General features: G+C 41.8%; 1 protein-coding gene across 2 annotated transcripts in view; it reads left to right on the forward strand.

Moving 5' to 3' along the window:
• ca10a (carbonic anhydrase Xa) overlaps positions 1-23,574 on the forward strand; it is a 307,001-nt gene that overhangs the window by 122,898 nt on the left and 160,529 nt on the right. For both annotated transcript variants that reach the window (XM_031323879.2, XM_031323880.2), the window contains one exon: positions 4,777-4,919. In XM_031323879.2, the coding sequence (XP_031179739.1) occupies positions 4,777-4,919 (143 nt within the window). The remainder of the gene's footprint in view (positions 1-4,776; positions 4,920-23,574) is intronic.

Below are 23,574 nucleotides of genomic sequence, written 5' to 3' on the forward strand. Positions count from 1 at the left end.
AGGGTGCTGTGGTACTAAGTACACTTATGAGCATCCCTATGTTCGAACAGGTGTTCGTTATAGACAATCCATGACTAGCACAGAAGTCCAACAACAAACAACCACTCTGGTTTAGATCAGGGAGGCCGTTCCTCCCAATCACGCCTCTCCATGTGTCTCCATCATTGCCCACATGCGCGTTGAAGTCCCCCAGCAGGACTATGGAGTCCCCCACTGGAGCGCCATGCAGGACTCCATTCAAGGTCTCCAAGAAGGCCGAATACTCCGAACTCTTGTTTGGTGCATATGCACAGTCAGAGTTTTCCCCCCCACAACCCGCTGGCGTAGGGAGGCGACCCTCTCATCCACCGGGGTAAATTCCAACGTAGCGGCGCTCAGCCGGGGGCTTGTGAGTATCCCCACACCCGCCCGGCGCCTCACACCCTGGGCAACTCCGGAGAAGAAAAGAGTCCAACCCCTATCCAGGAGTATGGTTCCAGAACCGAGACTGTGCGTAGAGGTAAGCCCCACCAGATCTAATTGGTAGCGCTCCACCTCCCACACAAGTTCCGGCTCCTTCCCCCACAGAGGTGACGTTCCACGTCCCCAGAGCCAGCCTCTGCCGCCCGGGTCTGGTCCTTCGAGGCCCCTGACCTTCACTGCCACCCGTGTGGCAGCGCACCCGCCCCCAGCAGTTCTTCCCACAGGTGGTGGGCCCATGGGTTCAACATCTGTTTTATCTAAAAAGATCAATCTCTCTGTTTGTTCATCGCACTTCAATTTTATTGCTGCAAAATGGAATTGTCAATCAGACAAACTGACCAACACATACATAATAATAGATCCATACTTGGCGTCTGTGTATCGATACAGTATTGCCACGGGAAATATTGCGATACTATGCTGTATCAGTTCCACCCCCCCTCCCCCCCATCCACACCCCTATTTTTGACTTGCTGCGTCTTTTGCTTTTGAATTCACGCCGTAGTGTCTGCTATCCCCTGTTTCATTGCGACTTTGCATATTTTCAAATTTCAAATTATCTCTGCTTTTCTTGGTAAATCTCAGTGGAGCACAATTCAAGCGACTCATCTCTGCGCAATACTGTGTCCCTAAATGGATAATGCTGCTTTAGGCTCCAGCAGATATTGTAGGAAAAAAAAAAAAAAAAAAAAAAAAAAAAAAAAAACTGCCTCTTGCTGGAGTAGTGTGATAAGCATTTGCTTCCCACCCTGCTGAAGGAAATGAATTCTTGGTCCCGGTGGCCAAGTCTTACATAAGAAAATGACTGGCTGAGATGGCTATCACACCCACAGCGCTGACATTCTCTCACTGTGCCCTGCTGTCCTCTCAGTCTCATAGTACATGTGTTAGCTGATTATAAGCTGATTCCACTGCTCTCACGTCTGTAATACGTCCTCTATTCAGAGGGAGGGTTTGACCAAATTGCTAAAAGTCACTGCAGATTAGTTTTGCCAACTTAGCTTTGGGATTCCCACCTTGTTATTGCCAGCTGTAGTATGAGACTAGCAATCCATGCTACTGTATCTTCAAGATGGATGATATGGCCGCATGGGAGCCTATAATGTTCATAATAAAATGACTTATTTGACATATAAGGAAGTTGTGTTCTTTTTGTCACAATTCGTCATTTAACATTTGACATTCAGTGGACGGACATACAAAGAACAGAATGTTAGCTTAATGTAGCTAATTGTTAATGTGTTGTGTGTGCCACTATCTTGGTTATAGTCTATATCCACGACGTTCCACTTCCGGGATTGCTCCGTTGACGCTGGAAATTCCGCCGGATGACACTCTTTTCAGCCGGATGTCCGTCACCTTCCTCTTTCTTTGTGTTGGCATTCTAAACTCCGGTGGATTTCTGAGGACTATGGTTAACTGCTCCTCAGATCTCTGCAGGGTGAATCCAGACAGCTTGACTATCTGTCCAATCTGAGTTTTCTGTTGCACGACTAAAACTACTTTTGAACGTACACATGTTCCACCAAAACAAGTTCCTTCCAGAGGCTATTTTGCAGAGGCTCCGTGGCTTTGTCCAGCGCTTAGCACCGCCCAAGACGATTGTGATTGCTTTAAAGAAATGCCAACAAACCAGAGCACGTTTTTCTCCCATCCAGGAATGCTGTGTGGACTAGCCAGACCCTCCTCCGCAGCGCTGTGGAGGAAGGTCCCAGGAGGCAGGCTGACCTTGAAGCAAAGCCTGTGATTACGATCGGACGACAACCAAACAACACAAGATGTTGTGCCTGCCATCGTGCCACTGGGATAACACACTGTCACTGTGAACTTGTAGCCAATGAATGTAAATCCGAGCCGAAACCTTTTGCCAAGGCCAATTACCCATCGTTGCATCCAACTGCCTAATTATACCAAATTAGCTGACTCAGTGGATTATGAGATGAATTAGTGCAGAGTGCTGAATATTAATGCAATTTAAAGTGAGGGATTTTCAAGCTAATTTCAATGTACAGGACACAACAGAAACACGAGTACCCTGAAACAACACTGCCACCTAAAATTTATATTTCTTTGTTTTTTTAGGGCGATGCTAGGAATCCCTTTAAATGGGAACTGAAATCAATTTACCTGCACAGTTATGTTGTACTTACTTCTCCAATTCATTTCAGAGGCAGATATTGAACTCTTTCCTCCAGTGTCACAAATCAAGTCATTGCACTTCTTTAAAAAGCTCACTGATTTTCTTTGGCTTTTTCTTGATTTCATCATTTCATAAGATGTGGTGTGTGCTATTCTTCTCCTTTCTATATATCTTTTATTCCCTCTTGTCCTCCCGTAAAAAAGGATTTTCAAATTCATATTTTCTAAACAAAACAGTGTACATGTGTAAAGCAGCTACAATTCCCCATAATGACTACTTTAACTTTCGACACGATTAAGTTATTTTTACTTAAGTACAATTTTGAATGCATGACTTTAAATTGTGATGGAGTTGTTTTTTACACTGTGGTATTTCTACTTTTAATTCAACAAGTGATACTTAAGGATCTAGACACTTCTTACCTCACTAATGTTAAGGTACAAACGTCTCCGACACCCATATACTACATGTATCTGGGAGGCTGTATTGATGAAGAACATGTCTTATGTTAAAAACACTCTGGGTCCTTCTGCGATAGGAATGTTTGAATGTGCTGCGAGTTTTAAAGTCTGTCTAAATGTCTTTGCTTTAATAGTCGTGTGTACAGAGTGTGAGAATGAACTGCTGTCGTTGGGCCAGGATGAGAGAATGGCTGAATAAATGAATGGGGTTGGGGAGTAGAGCTGTAACAATTCCAAATTTTGCTGTACAATTAATTGTCCCAGAAATAATTGCAATTAACAATATAATTGTCTCTTTCAGTCAAATAATTAAAAAAAATAATATTGATGTTACTTTTTTAAACAAATTAAAGTTTTGAATGAATCCCAGGAAACATCTTTTGGTTATATCATATTGGTCATGTGACCCAGATAATGTAATAGCACAAGGTACACAGCTTATGAAGTAAACCATGCCCCTCTATTATCATAAAAAAATTCTTCTAACTTCATCCCCCCTTATCATATTTGTTGTTATGAACGTGTATAGGGTCAAGTGCCAACAACTACCAATTGAAACAATAATACAAATATATAGTCCGACCAATAATCACTTATATAATTACTATTTGGCACATCATTCGCCTTCAGGGTTGGGTACCGAATCTGATACCTGTTTTTATGTAACGACCGAATTACGTCGGTACTAACGAGGACCGATTCACTTTAAATCAAACGGTGCCAAATTTTGGTACCTGTAAGCGCAAGCTTATCTGTCCTCTCTGCATGTTGACATAGAGTGCGGCTCAGCTCTGATACACACATGCACGCACGCAGAGGTGCGAACGGAAGGAAATTACATTGCCTGGGCAGTTTGTTTAACGTTAAGTCACAGTGAGTCCCGGCAATGCCGGTAAAGCGGTTGCAAGTGTGGTTAGACTTGTATATAATAATATAATGGCGAGGTGAAAGTAGTCGCGGTGCGGTTACACTTCCCTATGCCCTGTTGAATGACTGATAGGCTGGAGATTGTAGACCCAACAGTGTTCTCGATGCCTTGTTGACTGACTGACAGGCTGAGGTTGTAAGGCAAGGCAACTTTATTTCTATAGCACATTTCAGCAACAAGGCAATTCAAAGTGCTCTCCTCTCGAACAGTAAACTGAATATCTTTGAGTTGAGGACAAAACAAGACATTGAGGACGTCATCTTGGGCTTTGGGAAACACTGATCCACATTTTTCACCGTTTTCTGACATTCTAGAGACCAAACAACTCTTCATCCAGAAACCATGGTTTGAACCATGGTATGACACAATAAATGTAGGAACATATTCTGCTGACCTTTGTTCCAGTTCTATTCCAAGTTTCAAAACAATAAATACCTTAATCACACACACAAAAAAATGGATAACAACGATAATACACATCAAGAATAAGATCCTGTCAGAAAATCTTGTACACTTTAGAATTAGAAAAAAGATTTCAAACATTAAAATAAACAGAATTTAGGAGCAATCTGCAGGTTCAATCCCAAAGTATTTCCAAAGCCCACATCAGATAAAACCGTGCTAATTACATTTCTCCCGCTGTGGGTCTGGCAGGTTTTGAATGAAAGAAATGCTGAAGCACAAACTCTGCCCGTCGCATTTGGTGACCTCGGCGGAATGCGCCCCTATCTCGCCGCTGCAGATGCTCAGCCCTTTGAACAGCCGCTCTGTCTTTTGTGTTGCAGTGCCGTCGTTCTGGGGGCTGGTGAACTCGGCCTGGAACCTGTGCTCGGTGGGGAAGAGGCAGTCGCCAGTTAACATCGAGACCAGCCACATGATCTTTGACCCCTTCCTCACGCCCATAAAGCTGAACACAGGTGGACGCAAGGTAAGACACACAAATGCAACACACACGCACACTATTCTCTGTTGGCTTGATGGATGCTGGGGCATTGTTGCATCTTTTAGATGTTGCACTACACTACTCTCATGCTTGCCGCTTTTGTGTTGGCATTGTTTCGGTGCTGTTGTAGTTTGATAGGGTGTGGATCCCTGATCGATGCCTCCCGACCACTGTTTGTTTTGGCAGACAATGTGAGCTATTTGTCCAGCGAACACAGCTGGAGATAAAATAGAAAACAATTCACCTATTCAGTGATGCACAATGGTTGTGTTCTGGTTCAAGGAAAAGCCTTGACTTTATCTTAAGGGGTTTACAGATGAAACCCTGCAGCCCAACAGTGGATTAGTCAAGCATATTGTTTATTATTTCCTCCTGTACAGTGGTGTAACAAGGCCAGCGTGTGTATCAGAATGCTGTTCCATCCTGTGCCATATGACAGCAGCTAATTGGGAAGCCTTCACAGATGGGCTGCTTTCAAAAGTGCACAGTTGCATGGCGAGATTAATGTTATGACTAGTTTATGTTTCAATGCCAGCAATTAGTACAGGGTTAGCCTTGAGCAACGATAGAGCACATATGACGCATTGCAGTTTACCACCTATGGTACACTGCTACACAAGATCAACTAACAGATCCACAAATCCCCATATTATGTCATTGGACCCCAGTTTCGGACTGATCAGATTCTGGTCCTTGGCTTTTAAATCATTTAGAATTGAATTTCATTCTGTATAAACTCAGAGAATATAATATAATTAGTAAGAATACCTGTGATAAGAATAGTCACTCATACATTTTCCTGTTGGAATAATTTCTACTTGGAATAGAAATTAGATTTAACAATTTGTCTTTGTGCGAGGCTCCCCTGCTGCTCTCTCAAGGACTCCACTTTGAGAGCAGCTACCCTGCAGTGAGTCCGGAGTCAGGACATCACTCACAATGGCACAATTGTATTGCTATTAGGATGAATCAGAGGCAACTAGAGAGAGAAGTAGAGACAGGTCACTGTGTTATTTGGGCATCTCAAACATTAAGGGACAGAACAGTGCTTCTGGACGAATCAGTAAGACATACACCACCTTGAGACTGTCCTCACTACAGCATTGGGTCGTTTGCTAAACACCTGAAACAACCTATGTTGAGGTTTTCTTTGAAAGTGACTTCTTGCAGTTGTGAGACTGTAGCAATCATTGTGCTCCCTACATAGCAAAAGGGTTGTGTGATGATGGTAAATGCATTCAGATGGGGTTTGAGATAGAACAGTGTTTCTCAAACTTTTTACACCACGTACCACTTCAGAAAATATTAGGCTCTCTAAGTACCATCATTATGGCCCACGTTAAGATAGAGTAGCGTAGGCCTACCCTGTTCAGCTACGGACAGTTCACGCAGGAGGCAGGTTAATTCTTAAAAACATTATTTATTGTTGACAGCCACGCTGTACTTACTCTGTCCTGAGGCCTGTACTACGAATTAAGATCAACATGCCCTGGATTTTTTTACCCGGCTTCACCTAACCTAACAATAACCTAACGTATAACCTGTGTCACGACGGTGGTTATCAACTAGTTCAATCAGCCCAGGGTTTCCCAATCCAGCGCACATTCACATAAAAGAGGCGGTGTTTGCACAGCACAACCAATCACAAACATCTACCAGAGCTGCATAGTTTATATAAGAAGACCAAACTATAATTCTACATAAATATGAAGAACACAAGCACGGTTTTACAGGTAAAACGCAATACAGTCGCTGCTTCCTAAAACAGGAAGGAAAGCTGGAAAAAAAGCCAGCACTGTTATACGTAAATCACAACACTTAATCTTATCAATATCACTTCCCCATCAGTCAGGACCAAAATCCGACCATAATTACGCTTGTGTTTTCCATAAACTGCCGTTGCTTTAGCCTATTATTTCAGTTGCAACCCTGGCAGTGGTAAGTGATCGTGAGAGCAAATAAAATATTTAAAATCATAATTCAAACCAATGTGCGCATTGGCAACACAGGCTCAACAAGCCGACAAATACCATATACGTAATTCCCTCCGCAGAAAATCTACATCTTTCATAAATACCCATCACGGAATGTTAATGGGGTTGTTGGTCTCTAAATGTTTTAACTTTTATGAGCGCACCTCTCTCTCTCCACGCACCGAGCTCCACCTGATCTTCTAAGAATGATGACGCCGTTATCAATTGAGTATTGATTGGTCAGTAGGCGGTGCTTTTACACCGGTTGATCTCTAATCTCCAACATAACCTGCTCCCGACCAGGTTAGGTGTTCAGCATAAGTTACCACGGCGATTTAACCCGGTAACAAGTGATCCACCGTCGTGATACAGAAAACCCTGGGTTGAACCTGAAGTTACCTCGTTAACGCTTGCTTCGTAGTATAGGTCTCAGCTCCAACTTAATCTAAATTTGAGGTAACTCAGGTTAAATCTCCTTATTGTTTTGCATCATTTGTTGCTTGCAGGTGCTGTGGAGACTTCGCCGCCGCTGCTTAATTAGCGACTAACCCTAACCCTCGTCCACTACTTAAGTAGCGATTAACCCTAAGCCTAACCCTCGTCCACTACTTAATTAGCGACTAACCCTAACCCTCGTCCACTACTTAATTAGCAACTAACCCTAACTCTCATCCACTGCTTAAATATCGACTAGCACTTGTGCTCGTTCACTATAGTTTCAACAGGGCTGCTCAAAATATTCACCTCCTCATCCGCACTTCTCTTAGTTCCTGTTTGGAGCCACAATTGCAGTGTTTTTGAACCATTCATTTTACCTTGGCTTACTAGCTTGCCATCACAGCTTGTAACTAATTATAGATGTATGTGCGCTCCGTTTATGAACGTAACTATGTAGCAGGCTGATATCCAAACAAAAAATATAACACTTAAACACTCATTTTAAACATCTTTTAACTGATCATCATTTAGGTATTATTGGAAATGTAGTATTTCTATAGTATTGTTTTTGTAAATTTTGAAAAAATTTTCATTTAAAAAAAAAAAAAAAATATATATATATATATATATATCAGAGATTCCATCCACGTACCACTAGAGGTAGCTCGCGTATCACCATTGGTTCTTGTACCACAGTTTGAGAACCAGTGAGATAGCTGGTTGAGCCAGCAAAGTGAGTGACTTTGATTAAGGAGAACACACACATTTAAATGTCTAAAAACGACCATACCTATGTTATATATTGTTTTGAGTTGTGTAGTTAAACTATCCCAAATTTTTCCACCAAATGCCAAACCCAGAGAAAGCTGTTATTTTATTTTCAGACACGTCACGTTTCATTTAGTCACCCGTCAGTGGCGTCATATAACCTTTCACCATCTAGTTACTCATAACTTCCGTCAAAACACGGCACCCAGATGCTACGTTCGAGAGTAATTGTAAATCATACAATGTCACAGAAAAACATACTTGTAACACTGCTTTTTCTGCCAAAAGGCATCATTTTGTGATTAATTACATGCCACTTTGCAACAAAGTAATACAGCAGAAACCTTATTTATTGATACATATCAATATTAATCCATCTTAATGTTACTACAATGTATGTGCTGGTTGACAAGTAGCTAACAGTAATGCTAGCTAATGCTTGGTGGATAACATTATAGGGTTACAATTAGTATGATTGTTTTGACCATGGATAAAAGCAGCACTGCGCTAACTCACGAATAAGTTCACTAGTAACGTTAACGTTAGCTGTATAGATAGACGATTAATCTAATGCTAATTTAGCCAGCTAGCACACCCCGCTCTGCCTGCCTCACTCCCCCGGCACAAAGAGACTTCATTCGGGATGATAGCTGACAATACAGCCGGGACATGTAGCAATAGCTAGTTACCGTTAGCCCCAGCCGGTGCCGTGTGCTTACGACGCTAATGGCAGTTTAATGAAGCGCCAGGAAACAGAGAATAGCAGACCCAGGCATCCTATTCACAACATCGGCCATCCATAATGTTAGCTACCGGTGTTTGTACCGTAAATCTCCTGCCGAATTTCTTCCCCCTTCGCGTTTAGCTATCTTTACAGTTAGCTAGCTAAATTAACTCGACAAAAGGTGGGTTAAGCAACAAAACGAATAGTTAAGATTATAGAAAAGTAAAGGGGGCGATCTAGCAGCTGGGAGATGTTCTCATGCTGCTGACAACAGCAATCGAACATCATCGCCGTCGCAGAGAGTCCCCCTGCAATCCCCACCCACACCCGTCTCTCAGCCTCATTGAGTAGCTAGCTAGCTAGCTGCTAACGTTAGCCACTAATGTTAGCTTACTCTCTCACTAGCTAATGCCGCATTCTATTTACCTCGGAACTCGGATTTTCTGAGGTCAAAGTCGGAACCTGACCTCAGATTTACGAGCTCGGAACTCGGACAACCTCGCAGTAGCCCGAGTTCAAAATCCAACATGGCTGCCCCTGTATCAACAGTTGTGAAAGCTGCAGTAACATAAAGTTATAAGCACTTCTGTCTTATTTGTGTCACTAAATCAGTCGTTCACACAGGCATGTTCAACTTCCATCTGTGGACATGTTGCTACGCTGTTTGCATGCACAAAAAACGGCGTAATGCATTGTTATCAACTGGTATTGCTAACAACAGCTAACCGGGCTAGAGCTAATGAAAACAATGAAAATCCAACTTTTAAATGGAACGCATTCAACTCGGGTATGACGTCATTCCCAGCTCCGGCTTCCAAGTTCCAAGGTAAATAGAACGCGGCATAACTGGTCAGCTAGCTGCCAATACAGATTGAATCAAGAAAAACGTAATTATGTTGGGGAAACTGCAGCTATTTTATTAGCATGACATGAATAAACGTTACAGAGGCTACATTTACACTACTGCATTTTGGTTTGAATATGAATATCTTTTGCTACGTCTATCATCGTTCCAAGCTAATAAATCTCTGCTCTTACTTTTCACCGTTGTTGTCTTTCTCTAAAGTATTTTCTGTATTTTCAACTTACATCCATAATTTTCAACCGCAGAGTAACTTCAGAAAATCTGCTTCCTGTTTACACCCGCACGCACATGCCCAGTGTGTGGTCATGTGATATGTATTGTCAGACGTGTTGATATGGACAGAGATCGATTTTGTGTAATAAAAAAAAGAAAAATTAGTGGTGTAGATGTTGCCTAAGTGTCTTTGTTGTTGAGGTATATACAACGTTGTTTGTCCTTGCCTTCCAAAATGACCCATATAAACCATACAAAAAGGTCTCCAATGAGTAGGCCTGTCACAATAACAAATTTTGTTGGACGATAAATTGTCCCAGAGACTATTGCGATAAACGATAATATTGTCATTCTGAGACCATTTTCATCTAATATAATGATGATGGCATAATAATGCAGGTACACCTTTTCAAAGATCAATAAACTTTTATTTCTAAAGAATATTTAACACTGGAACTGGAAGACATTTTAAATATCCACAATAAATGAACAAAACAACCAAAAACAATTGGTTCGGTTTCACTCACCACTGAGTCTGACTTAATGTCCCGCCCAAAACACTATCTCACTATCTTTTACTGGCAGTTATGTTGATTGTTTGTAATTTATTAAATAATTGCTTAAAGCATTTAAACAAAGTTTTGTGTTGGAGTTTGTAACATTCCAAAATCTTAATTTTTGACTTATAGATTTTTATTTTCACTGTAAATGCATATCGGTTCCAAATATCTTATATCGGTTCCATTAACTACTAATAGTCAATATCGGTATCGGCCATAAAACACAGTATCGGTCAATCCCTAGACTGATTTACCAGACTTCTCTAGCTGTTCTATTATTTGCCTTTACCCACTTCGTCATTGTATCCACATTATTGGTGATCATTTATCAAAACGCTCATTGTGTTCATATTTTGTGAAAGGACCAAGGTCAACCCTACAATATCGCCGCAATATTGACATTGATGTATTTGGTATAAAAATATTTTCTTCCATATTGCCAAGCAGCTCTACATTGACAGTACCCATTAACACCCACACAAATTTGAGTCCAAGTTTGTAGTTATCTGGGAGAAAAGTTTCCAGAGTCCAAAAGCTATTTGGACGCTCTCCTCCTTCTCTCTTTCTTTATCTCTCTCTCTCTCTCTGCAGTGGCCTAAATGTAATCTGTTGTGTCTCCATCTCTCTGAGCACCTGAGCTGTCAGCCGGTGAACACGAGGCTGGCTTCACCTTGTCAGTGCTGATTCATCCGCGCTCTGTCTCTAGCTGTTTGGCAGCCAGTCAGCCTTGGCCAAACACGCCACAGAGAGCGGTAAAGAGCTCATGCTGCGGTTCGCCACGGCTCAGCTCGCCACCTTCGACACAGGGAGAGCTTAAACCCACTTTCTGCCCAGAGAGGGAAGCAAAGAGAAAGATGCACCCTCCCCAACCCCCTCTTTACAACACACACACTACATAGGGAAGATTAATTCCTCCTTTAATAGATTTTTGTGCAGCTCTGTATTGTGGCTAATGAATAGTTAAAGGGAATTTAATTGACCTCCAAAGATAAATTTTAAATAATGACGGGGAGACGTGCAAGGCTAGGCGCCATGGACTGAAGGAATCACAGTTATGAAAAAGGCACTATTAATTGAATATTTACTCTGCCACAGATGAGCCGCAATTACTTTAAGATTTTAATGAATTTAATCACATAGCCGGGTAGAGGTGAAAAGAAGGGATTTTGGAGTCCTTGCTCTGTCTGTGCAGTGTTTGCACATTTATGAATAGTGCTTATAAAACAGGATTAGATTTTGTCCCTTTTTTCCCTGCTTTACTTATTCAAACTCAATGCACAGGGAATCTATTAGCGCTGTGAAATCGGTGGCGTTCCTCACCATTCGGGGACACCGCACTCTCTCCTGTTTTTTGTTCCCGCGCTTTGAAGTCAGCTGCATGCAGAGCAGTGCTGTCAACATCAATCAGTGCCAGGTGGTGTGTGCCATAAACAGGGATATTTAGTGACGATGTTTCGTTGAGCAAAAGGCATGCTTTTAAAGCTTTAATCATATGTTGGTTGCTAAACAATCTCCAAGTGCTTTTGAGACAATCTGTGACCCTTCTGCACACCTGTCTCGTTTCTTCTTCTACTGTTAATGAAAACTGTCGTCCTGTAGTCCCAATCAACCAGATGAGGAAATCTGACAAGCATGCAGGTGCGCGTGCCTGTGCGTGTGCAAGTCTGCTACTGGCAGCGCTGGATCTGCCTAATTACAGTGAGTGTTAGGTAGAACAACAAACAGCAGGCTCTTGGATGGCAGCTGAGGGAATAAACCACATTCTCAGGTTTGCCCAGCTGGCCGGACAGCCAACCAATCAGACACCAGTCAGACAGACAGACAGCCAACCAGTCACTAAAGCTTCACTATCCTGGGTTTGATAGCAGGTGTGTGGCACCACTCAGAGTGTGTGAGGCACTGCTCTGCTGCTTGTCTTGGCTCTTTTCCAAGCTGGCTCACTGCAGATGTTTGCAGGTAGCTGAAGGGATCCATACATGGGCTCCTGCACCCATTGATAATAATGTTTGGCTATGATTCACTGAAGCAGATGTACAGTGATCTGTGTCCAGTCGAGGGTTTCACAACTACTCATTTTTAATTGTCACAATGTTTTGCAAAGTTGTGGGGTGGGTGTTACCTTGCATGGCAGCTGGATTCTCGTAATATCATGAGATCACGTGAGAATCGATATTGTTAGGCTCCAACCTAGTCTATATTGATTACGTTTTATTTCCGGAATCGCTCCTTTGCCTCTGGAAATTCCACCAGATGTCCCTCATTTTCGACCGGATGTCCGTCACCTTCCTCTTTCTTTGTGTTGGCGTTCTAACCTCCGGTGGATTTCTGAGGACTATGGTTAACTGCTCCTCAGATCTCTGCAGGGTAAATCCAGACAGCTAGATAGACTATCTGTCCAATCTGAGTTTTGTTGCAGGACTAAAACTACTTTTGAACGTACACATGTTCCACCAAAACAAGTTCCTTCCCAAGCCACCTTGGCTCCGTCCCACACCGCCCAAGACGATTGTGATTGGTTAAAAGAAATGCCAATAAACCAGAGCACGTTTTTCTCCCATCCAACGCTGTGTGGACTAGCCAGACCTTCCTCCGCAGCGCTGTGGAAGAAGGTCTGGCAAAGAGAGACTAGGCTCCAACCTAATGTGTTCATATCTGAACTACCAGCTTACCGAACCAATCAGAGTCCAGTGAGGAGCTACTGGCAGCTACGGGCGTGGTTTAGGTGTGTGTGACAGCCGCGACTGTTCGTTCAAAACAACAATGGCGGACGTGATGGTTCATCCAATCACCTCCCAGGTGTTTTTTTGAAAGTGCCTGCCTATTTCCAATGACGGCTTCTCAGATGGTTCTGTGTTAACAAACCATCCTGCGCGTCAGGTTAGAGTTACAACAATGTAATCGTTTTCAATCCATTTCAGTCATTGGAGGGCAGCCATCATCAGACAGGTGGCGAGATTGTCAACAGGATAGAGCAGCATTAATGTTTTCTGCTGTTATTTATAAAAAAAAATTAAAAAAAATAACTAATATTCAACTAGTGGCAACCAGTGGTTTTAGTAGTTGACTGGGTAGTATTTAAATATTAATATTATTTATTTTTTTAGCAGTTTTGTTATTTTTTAGCTTAATTTCACAATTTTGTTCAACAAATTGTCAGAAAAAAACAGGCAAATGTATAGATTTCTGTCAAATAAGGTAACACAGACTCATTGCCTTTACTATACAGAAACGGATCATGCTCATTGTTGTGCGTAGTCACACATTCATTTCTTGTGAAACTTGTGACTTTCAAGTTTTGTTCAAACGTGGCTCAGGGTCACATTCAAACTCCTGTCATGTACAAATGTTTGCTGCCGTACACATACGAAACAACGGCCTGACAAGTATAAGTCTGCAAACACAAGCCGATGTCAGTTGCAAAAGGTGGAGAATGCATTACAATGTGTAAATATTCAATTATGCAAATTGCTGATTCAAATTAATTACACAAAAGTTTGGGTTGGCTGAACCTGCGACGGTTGTCGCAGCATCACAAAAGGGAGCGGGCCTTGTGTATGAAAAACTGCAATTACCATCGTCTGACTGAGGCCCGCCCGCACTTCTCAAGGCGGGAGATTGCTCTAATTGCTCTCAGCGATGCGGGGGCCTTGAAGCTTGAGGATTCTTCTCAGGTCTCCGGCTCCGCAGATAGCTGGACGTGTAACAGCGATGCCGGAGCCAGCATCCATGGCATATCCATCTGTGAGTCTGAATCTCAATTACAAAACTGCTCAACAGAGGGACAGAAGAAAGAGGAGAGGAGGAAGGGAGATGGGGCGCGGTGGCCCAGATGGCCTCAAAACATTGGCTCTTATTGTCCTGATGGTTCAGTCGAAATACAACTGAACACCAGTGGTGGAAGTATTCAGATCCTTTACTTAAGTAAAAGTACTAATACCACACTGAAAAAATATTCTGTTACAAGTAAAAGTCCTGCATTAAAAATGATACTAAAGTAAAAGTATGTAAGTATCATCAGGAAAATGTACTTAACGTATTAAAAGTAAAAGTAGGCAATACAGAAAAATCCAAAGGATCTAAACAGTTGTGTGTTTAATGGTCTAATCATTTCAGCTGGACTTGTAGGCTGTTATATTGTTGGGTTTATCCATAATAAAAACTTGTATTTAATAAACTACATATGTTTTGTGTGTAAAGTAACTAGTAACTAAAGCTGTCAGATGAATGTAGTGGAGTAAAAAGTACAATATTTCTCTCTGAAATGTAGTGGAGTAGAAGTAGAGAGTGGCATGAAAAGAAAAGACTCAAGTAAAGTACAAGTACCTCAACATTTGGACTTAAGTACAGTACTGGAGTGAATGTACTTAGTTACATTCCACCACTGGTGTACACTGTAATTGCAAAATAAAATAAAATAAATCCTTAAAATAAATTGTTTTCATCCACTAGCTTTTAATTGTAGTTCAAGCACAGCCCCGTGAAAAGGAAACATATGTTGACCATGGGGCTGAAGACAGATGCTTGTTTTCATACAGTAGCTTCTTTGGGAGCATACACAAAATGAGATCGCTAATAACTCAGATTATTTATACTCTAAAAACTCAACTGTGGATGCATCAGAACATTGTCCATCCAGCATCTAGTAAAGACCACTGAAAGAACTGTACTTCCATTATTCTATCGCTTTCCATCCCAACTTTTGAAGCCAAATTGCTTTCTTGACCTTAAAACCTCTATGTCATGAATTTGAAAGTTGCAGAGGGTCTGGACAGGATGCACGCACTGAGTTTGCAAAATAAACTGCATTAAAAGCAATGCTTCTCCTATACAATCCAAACAGTAATAATAAAAATAAAACTGGAGCCATATGAGAAAACATCCACAGATGTATTGTTTATTATTCTCTATTCGATAAAGAAAAGATAAAGTGACATCAGCATATAGATGAAGCCATCTAAAATTGATGGGGCCCCGGCAGGTCCGTGATGGGTCCCTGGCCGAGCTGTGGCTGAAAAAAAATCGACGTAGTGAGCTGGGGGCCGACTGGTAACGCCCCTAAGCCCTGGGTGAAAAACTAGTTGCAGTGGTTTATCCATCCACCAGGGGGGGGAGTGATATGGACAAAGCCATTTACTGGCCTAAGAAATCAGCTATTATTATCATATATGATAGTGTGCGTCCTAAAGCTACGTTTATCATATCATGTTGACCAGGTCGGGACAATATTCTGCTGAAGCATTTTATAAAACCCAGATAGACTACAGATGGCTTTTTTGTTTTAATGCTTTAAGGAGACACGTCCGTACTACCGATTTGTTCTCTCCATGAAAGCTGTTATTCAAAAGAACTGCATGGAAATAAAAGCAATACTAAGGGAAATGAATGATATGGAGTAGGAAATAGCAGAACTGTGTGCAGCACTCATCAGCTTACTCTATCTGCAGCAGCACGTAACGTCGGACTAACCCACAGAATGTTTTTTACACATTTAAAAAAAATACTACAACAGTTTGGAAAAGATCGTGGGTTAGAGCCAGCCGCCCGCTGAGCGGTTGAAATCAGCTGATCACTTGTTATGGCCATGAAAGCTACAGTAAACAGAACTGCACGGAAATAAAGCAATATGGAAATGAATGATAACGAATAACGGCATTTTTCGTGGGCATCTGAGCAGCTGATTTAATGTACAGTATTTAGCTGCTACAGACAGTGGTGAAATGTAACAAAGTACAAATACTTTGTTACTGTACTTAAGTACATTTTTCACGTATCTGTACTTTACTTAAGTAGACTCAATAGTGCATACTTTTGACTTTTACTTTTTTACATTTTGCAACAATTATCTATACTTTCTACTTAGTTTTTCCCCCTGCCAAAACGTCTTCCTGACCGTCACACGTTTGTCTCACCAGTGAAGTTTGGTTGCCATACATACCGTATGTATGGGGCACCACCGATCTTTCATCGGCTTCCAAGCCGGCTCCGGTGCTCCAGAGCCCGGGCACAGCGCCGCTGACCCTCGGTAATATAGCCTCCGGTAAAAGTGAAAATGAAAATGTTTGTTTTTTTTTATTTTTCCCTCACTGACCAAGGTGCAAACTAACCAACTAACCAACTTTTTCGGTAATATGCAAATAAGATTAAGAGAATAAATCGTTATGCAAGTACTTTTACTTGCATAACTTATAACATTACTTTTACTTAGTACATTTAAAATCAGGTACTTTTTACTTTTACTTAAGTAGGGTTGTCATTGTGGTACTTCTACTTTTACTAAAGTAAATATGTCTCTGGTTATTTGTACTTTTACTTAAGTACTGAGATTCAGTACTTCCTACACCACTGGCTACAGAGCTCCGGTGTGCCGGCTCAGCAGCAGTTGTTTAGCCGTCAATTGGTGACTGTGAGCCGGCTACAGACACCACCAGATGCCGCTCCTTTCAGGGGCCATGCATTTGAGTTAAGCCAGAAAAAGTGAGTGTCATGCGGCGCTGACAGTTGACACCAAAATGAATAGTTAAGTTCAGGGAAAAGATCGCTGTTTAGATTTAAACACTCCCGAGGAACGAACGAGCGTTTCCTGGGTGAAAATATTTTGTTTTCCACGAGAAGTTAACTCTGCTCTCCGGCTTGAAAGTGCTGTGTTTTATGTAGACACCATGTAGTGCTATTTCATTCTGAGATTATTTTCCATTGAAGTTCATAAATAAGTGTTTTGGCATGGCTGGCCGCGCATATCAATGGTATTGAAAGGGGGATTTAATTCTTGCATGTTTTGTTTAGTTGTGCATGATCAAAAAACACTCTCTCTGCTTTCTTCACAAATCGCACCCTGACAACGTCCATATAGGCTACACCAGCTGTTAGTCCGCGGATTAAGTCCTAAAAATGAACACGGGCTAGGTTGATGTTCGCTTCGGGGCTAGTCTCGCATTGCCAGACCTTCCTCCGCAGCGTGGAGGGAGGTCTGGCAATGCGAGACAACCTAGTCCAACCTAGTCCACACGGCATTCCTAGATAGGAGAATGAATGGTCAGGGGTTGTTTGCCCTTCTTTTAGATCACAATCATCTTGGGCAAGGCTAAGCTCCTGATGCAGCGACGGTGGCTCTGCTAAATAGTCTCAGGAAGGAGACCCAGGAACATTGATTTATGGACAAACTGAAACCTACACTATGCATTTACGACCACTTGAGAACTTTGTAACTGCTCAGATCGCCAACACCTGTGTGCTCTCTCTCTCTCTCTCTCTCTCTACTCACTGAGCTATTTATTACATGACGATAGCCTGTCAGAACTTCCTGTAATTAGTCTGAACCATTAAAAAAAAAAAAAAAACATTTCACACCAGAAACCTAATCAAAATTTAATTTGGACCAAAGTTGGGCTGTTTGGTCCCGCCCGTGGTTCGGTGAAGGTTTTACACCCGCCATTTTTGTTGGATCAAAAGAGGTGAAAGGGCCACAAGTAATTTATAGTGTTTAGCAATTTAGCATGTTTCCTCCCAACATGAGCTTCACCTCGAACACATAAGTTGAGGAAGTAAGATATGTTGTTTGGGCATCGTTTTTTCCTGGCTGAGAATGGGCCTTTGGGTGGACACATTAAGTGGGGGATGTGGTGGTCCTCTTCACTGTATGTCCTGCAACTTGTATGGACACATTTATGGTGGAAACATCTTTATTTATGTGAAGTAAAATACAGGTGACAATTCAAATATAAGGCAGCAAGAAGGCTTTTACATGAGGGCCTGATCCGAGTACACTTGATCCCAAGTCCAGCTCGTTTGATTAGTGTAAACATGATCCCTGCCCAAGTCCACATGAAACTGTGGTCTACAGTAGCCTACAGTCCATGTGTACACCCATACGGTTTTGCATCAGGTGTAAAAACCAACTCTACCAAAACATGGAAGTGGACTTCTATTGACCGCGACTACTAGATGTTTTTTAACAGGTTATGAAACTGCCTCAATTTAATACTGAAGCCATGATATCAGAAGGCAGCACAGCCTGCCGAGGACAGAGCCAGATCTGCTTTGCTGCCTTCTTCTACCTGCAGTCGGAGCTTCTGTGGGAGGCTGAAAGCTCCTCGCCTGACAGCGGCTGAATTACCTCGCTAAATCCATTTTCTTTCTCCAATGCAGTTTTCCAATTATTTTTTTTAAATCTTTGCCTGGTGAACACTGTATCTCTGTCATTAGATGTGCCGAATTTTCGACAGGGGAAACTGAAACATGAAACTAGCTGTGTAGATAGAGTACTCCAGCCATGGTCTCCCACCGTACCTGCTCGGGTTTATGCGTGTGCAGTCTGGCCAAAGTTACGCTTCGAGGAAAACCTACTGATCAGAAAAGTGACACCGCTCTCGTTGTGTCTCCATGTTTATTAGCAAATCAGATACAGTATTAGTAAAACATATTATTTCCATGTGGTATTTTTATGATTTGTTGAACCGATGAGGACAAAATAAAATACTTATTTGTTTTTTAATTTAGGGTGAAGGGAGGATACTGGCGTTAGTGGGGCAGGCAGGGCATTGCTCCCCCGTGCCCCTGCCTAGGACCGGGCCGTTTCTCTATTGCTACGTTTACACGCGCCCGGCTATTTTCATAAACGGACATTTCAACCTCTCCGTTTTCAAAAATAACATTGTGCACAGCTGTCAGTTTTCAGAAAAGTGTTCATTTACACGTATATATGCCGTAAATGCCGTCAAGAGCATGCCAAACCTGTAGGTGGCAGTGTAACGAGAAGCTCAAGCCCATGTTAGCCAATCAGAATCCCGAAAATAGCAACAACAGCAACGAATCACTTCCTCGCTCTCCTCTTCCTCACTTCCTCGGCTGCCTAAACCTCTGTTTGTCTCAGTTTACATGCAAACGTGCAAACAAAGTTTTCCAAAATCTCTACTCTGGCAGGAGTTTTTAGAAAGAATCATTTTCAGAGGCGAATTCTCCGTTTGCGTGTAAACGAAGGGCACAAACAAAGGGAAATGTCTCAGGGTGCTGTGTGGCACTCATCTGAATGTACTGCATATAGGGTTAGAGTGTAATTACGCCAACAAGCACCAATTGTGTCAATTAACTCACCTGGCACCTCTCTCCCCTGCCGCTGATTGCTAACCATGCCCACCCCAACAATAGTGTTTATTTGACATGACCTATATTTTAGCGAATTTCTCCTGCTGCCTTCATTACACAAAATTCTAGAACTCTAAAACACGCCATGCTTACTCCACATGCACGAGGAAATGAAGTCATTAAATAGGCCACTTCAGAAATGATGTATCACATTTAAAGGATAAGGTACATGTTATATTTTTTGCATGTTAGTCCATCTCAAAATACTTTATGTCTTCCTGTCTGTGGCTCTCAGCTCCGATGATCTGATGGTGGTTATCTACAGTAAGTAAGTAGTTTATACGGCTGGTACATAGACAACCCACGCTCTTCATTATTTGCACTGCCAAAACATTTGAACACTCTCGTCTATGACTTGGATCATCATGGATCTCTGTGTAACCGCCCACCCTGTTCTCATGAACCATTCAATGCAAAAAGCTACGAAAATGTAAGCACTTGCTGTATTCACTACATTGTTGGCCGATGTATTAGAACGTGGCTGGCCGCGTAAGGTGGAGGTCGGGGTGAATGGGTAGGCGTTAAAACACAGGACTTTAAAGCCATTGAGCGGAGTTCGCATCCCGGGGAAAACTAAAGTCTTTCACCCAGGAAATATGTGTTACTTAGGAGTGTTTTAATCCAAAGCACAATCTTTTTCCTAATCTTAACTAGTCGTTTTGGGGCCATATTTTGTGGACTAAAGTGAACCGTAATGTCCGCTGCAGCTCACGATGCTCTGTACCCAGCTCAAAGTCACCTATTTTCGGGTAACTGAATCACCAACTACCGCTGATACAACGGAGGTCTGTTGCCAGCGTCGCGAAGCTGTGTAGCGGCTTAAACAACTAGCGATTGCTACTCGGTCGTCATGGAGCTCGTAGCCAGCTGGCGTCATGGACCACCCGGCGTCACGTGACAGCATTGCACCCTCGGGGGAAACTGTGGACTTGGACTTGAGTTCAAAGTTGATGACAACAAAATGAAACTTTTGATTGTGTGTTCTCCACAGCTATCTGTTTTGTGTCTGCTCCCAGACAAACTTCGATTCAGCTGCATGTTTTGGCTCAGTGTGTGGTCTGTACTCCCTCCTGGGTTGCTTTCGGCCTCAACACGCCGCTGCCATGCCTGACTTGGCCTGGTTAGCGGGGTTTGATTAGAGGAGTGCATGCTCATAGAATGTGTTTTGGGGGTATTCGGTTGAAAGAGAGAGATGATATGTGTGTTACAGCAGCATATGGATGGATGGTTCACAGGGAAGTGGGTCAGAGTTAGTTTTACTGCCGTCCTGCAGTCTCTCAGGACAGACTGGCAGGGAGGACTGTCTGACACTACACAGCATGGCACACATATTTGCTGTACAAATGGCTCACATCGCAGCGATGAAAGAAAAAAAAACTAGATGGTATCACAAGGTTTCTCTGTGATTACCCAGAAATAACTGTATTGATCTATATAGGATGTGTGATTTTTTGAGTTTTTGAAAAAGCCAAACAAGTCTCATGAGATCGGTTGGTGTTCTGTCTCTGTGCAGCCCTTCCAACCTGTTTGAAAACTTCTCCGTCTCTTCCTCCCGTTAATGGATCCCCTGTCAAAGAGCGGGTAATGACATCTCGGGGGAGGAAGCTCTAGTCTTGTGTCTTTTGGGATTTAGGGCTGAGCCGACAGAGGGGCTACACGGTCTACGCTGGTTTCATGCAGATATTCAGCATCGTTATTCATGTGTTTGTCCGACCACTTCAAGTTATTACAAGTAACATTACAAGGAAAACTAACAAAGTTTAGAATTCAATCTAATACTTTTTACTCTTGTGACTTGATGAACAGTCTGTTGCTGTGTGGTCTAGCCAGACCCTCTTCCGCAGAGCTGTGGAGGAAAGTCTGACAATGCGAGATTAGAACAGGACTAATGTTCTGGGAAAACAGACGAGTAGAGGAGTTTGATGGGAACAAGCACAGAACACAAAACATTTCAACGCAGGATACACTGTAATATGGTGATTGATGTTGAAACCCACCGCTGCTCCTGCTAATGATAATACGCATGGACAAGTGAAATCCTTCATTGCTTTCGTAGCATCGAGTACCTCCTCGACATGTAATTCCAATTACACATATAGTACTGTGAGCACAACAAAACTCCACAACCCCAAAGTTTTTACATTTTCAAACTTGTATTCTTCAGACCCAACCGACATCACTCAATTTAACTAATCAACTTCAATTTATTGTGTATCTAGCAGTTTACTCTGGAGCTTCAAAAGGCTTTATACAACTTTTTTTTCACACATGCAAGAGTACTCTCCAAGACCTGTAAATATACTTTAAAGTGTGCAATCAGTGGAGTTCCCCAATGAGAAAATAACCCTGATGATGTAAAAGTGATGTCATATGGGTAATCTGAGCTCAGTGGCCGATCAGTACTGCACATGTGCAACCGTCAACAGTGATGTGAAGGAAGCGATATGGCTCACTCCATCATTAGCCCTGGAAGAAAAGATGTTTAAATCAGAATAGTATTGATTAGGACTTTTTTTAAAACAAGTTTTTAATTTATGTGTAGCCTTTTATGTGAACGGTATCACATCTATAGGCATATATGTGTGAGACACACATGGACATACACTATATATGTAGTTTACATATTTAGTCATACATCAAAGCATCATCACATCATCATCACACGTGGTTATAGATGTGATGTACATACTGTATAAGTCACCATATATCATATACCTTGTCAGACTGCATCCAGAAGACGTTAAAACTTGTTTTTTAAAGTCTGTGATGATGGAAGTAGCTAACGAGTGAGCCATCTCATTTCCTTCTCATCTCTAACCATGTTTCAATCTACACGTTTTTTTTATGAAAATGAAGTAATATCGAATAAAAAATGCCTCATGGAAACAGTCAAATTCGATTGAATTTCAAGAATATCGACACTAAGATTTTACTTTCGATCTCTTTGGATTTTCTCTTAATTGGTGAACGGCTTATGCGATAAACGCTGATGGAAACGTTGCTGAATAAATAATGAATTGCGATTACGTTTTAGGCCATTTTCTGGTTGCAACCCACTATAAAACAAAGAAGAAGAACTTTTAGGTCATTTCCACTTTCTTTGCAGACATGGCGGATGTCAAAAAGACAGATATAAGTGCACTAACGAGGAGACGAGAGACTTTTAAAATTAATTTATGAGCGAAATATACCGGCTATTTTAGATAGCAAAAACCTTAGAAAATTCGTTGTTGTCTTATTATAGCTTGAAATGTTGGGACATAAGCACTATTACAAGTTTTGCAATATGAATCATTTGTAGGTAGATGGCGCATTCCATTTTGGCAAGCAAACTTTGTTCACAAATGTAAGCTTGAATGTTGTGTGATTCAGTGCGAAAATGAATGTAAACACTTTAACATGTCTCAGATCGATTCAATATAGCAATCTGAATGCAAAACAACAGTTTTTATTCGCTTTAAAGCTGTCGGATGGAAACACACTCTCCCCGGCTTTATTCACATGAACTTCACATAATATATTGAAAAGTGGATGGAAACATATCTTGTGTTGACAGTTGCACATGTACAGTACTGTTCGGGCAGCCGGGACATTACATGAATTCTGCTTCACAAATGTAGTGAAGTTTAAAAGATGTTGCCATTGACCAGGCAGGGAGGGTCGAATAAAATATGGATATTGTTTGCATTATGGGAATTGTAGGATCCAGTATCTTTGAAGCTTGACTTATACTAGGGACTAAAAGTCTTTATGAAAGTCCAATACTAAATCCCTAAATTGACCAATTAAACCAAATAGCCCATCTGCGTTAAATTTATATCTATAGCCAGCTTGTAAATATAAGAGAAAACTGTGCCTACAGGAATTTCAGATGCTGCTTTTATTTCATTTTCATAATTTAACGTCTACAGTACACGGTTATTATTAGTATTAGTTTGCTTTACTGGATATGACCTAA

Source organism: Sander lucioperca, chromosome 5 (genome assembly GCF_008315115.2).
Source record: "Sander lucioperca isolate FBNREF2018 chromosome 5, SLUC_FBN_1.2, whole genome shotgun sequence".
NCBI lineage: Eukaryota > Metazoa > Chordata > Actinopteri > Perciformes > Percidae > Sander > Sander lucioperca.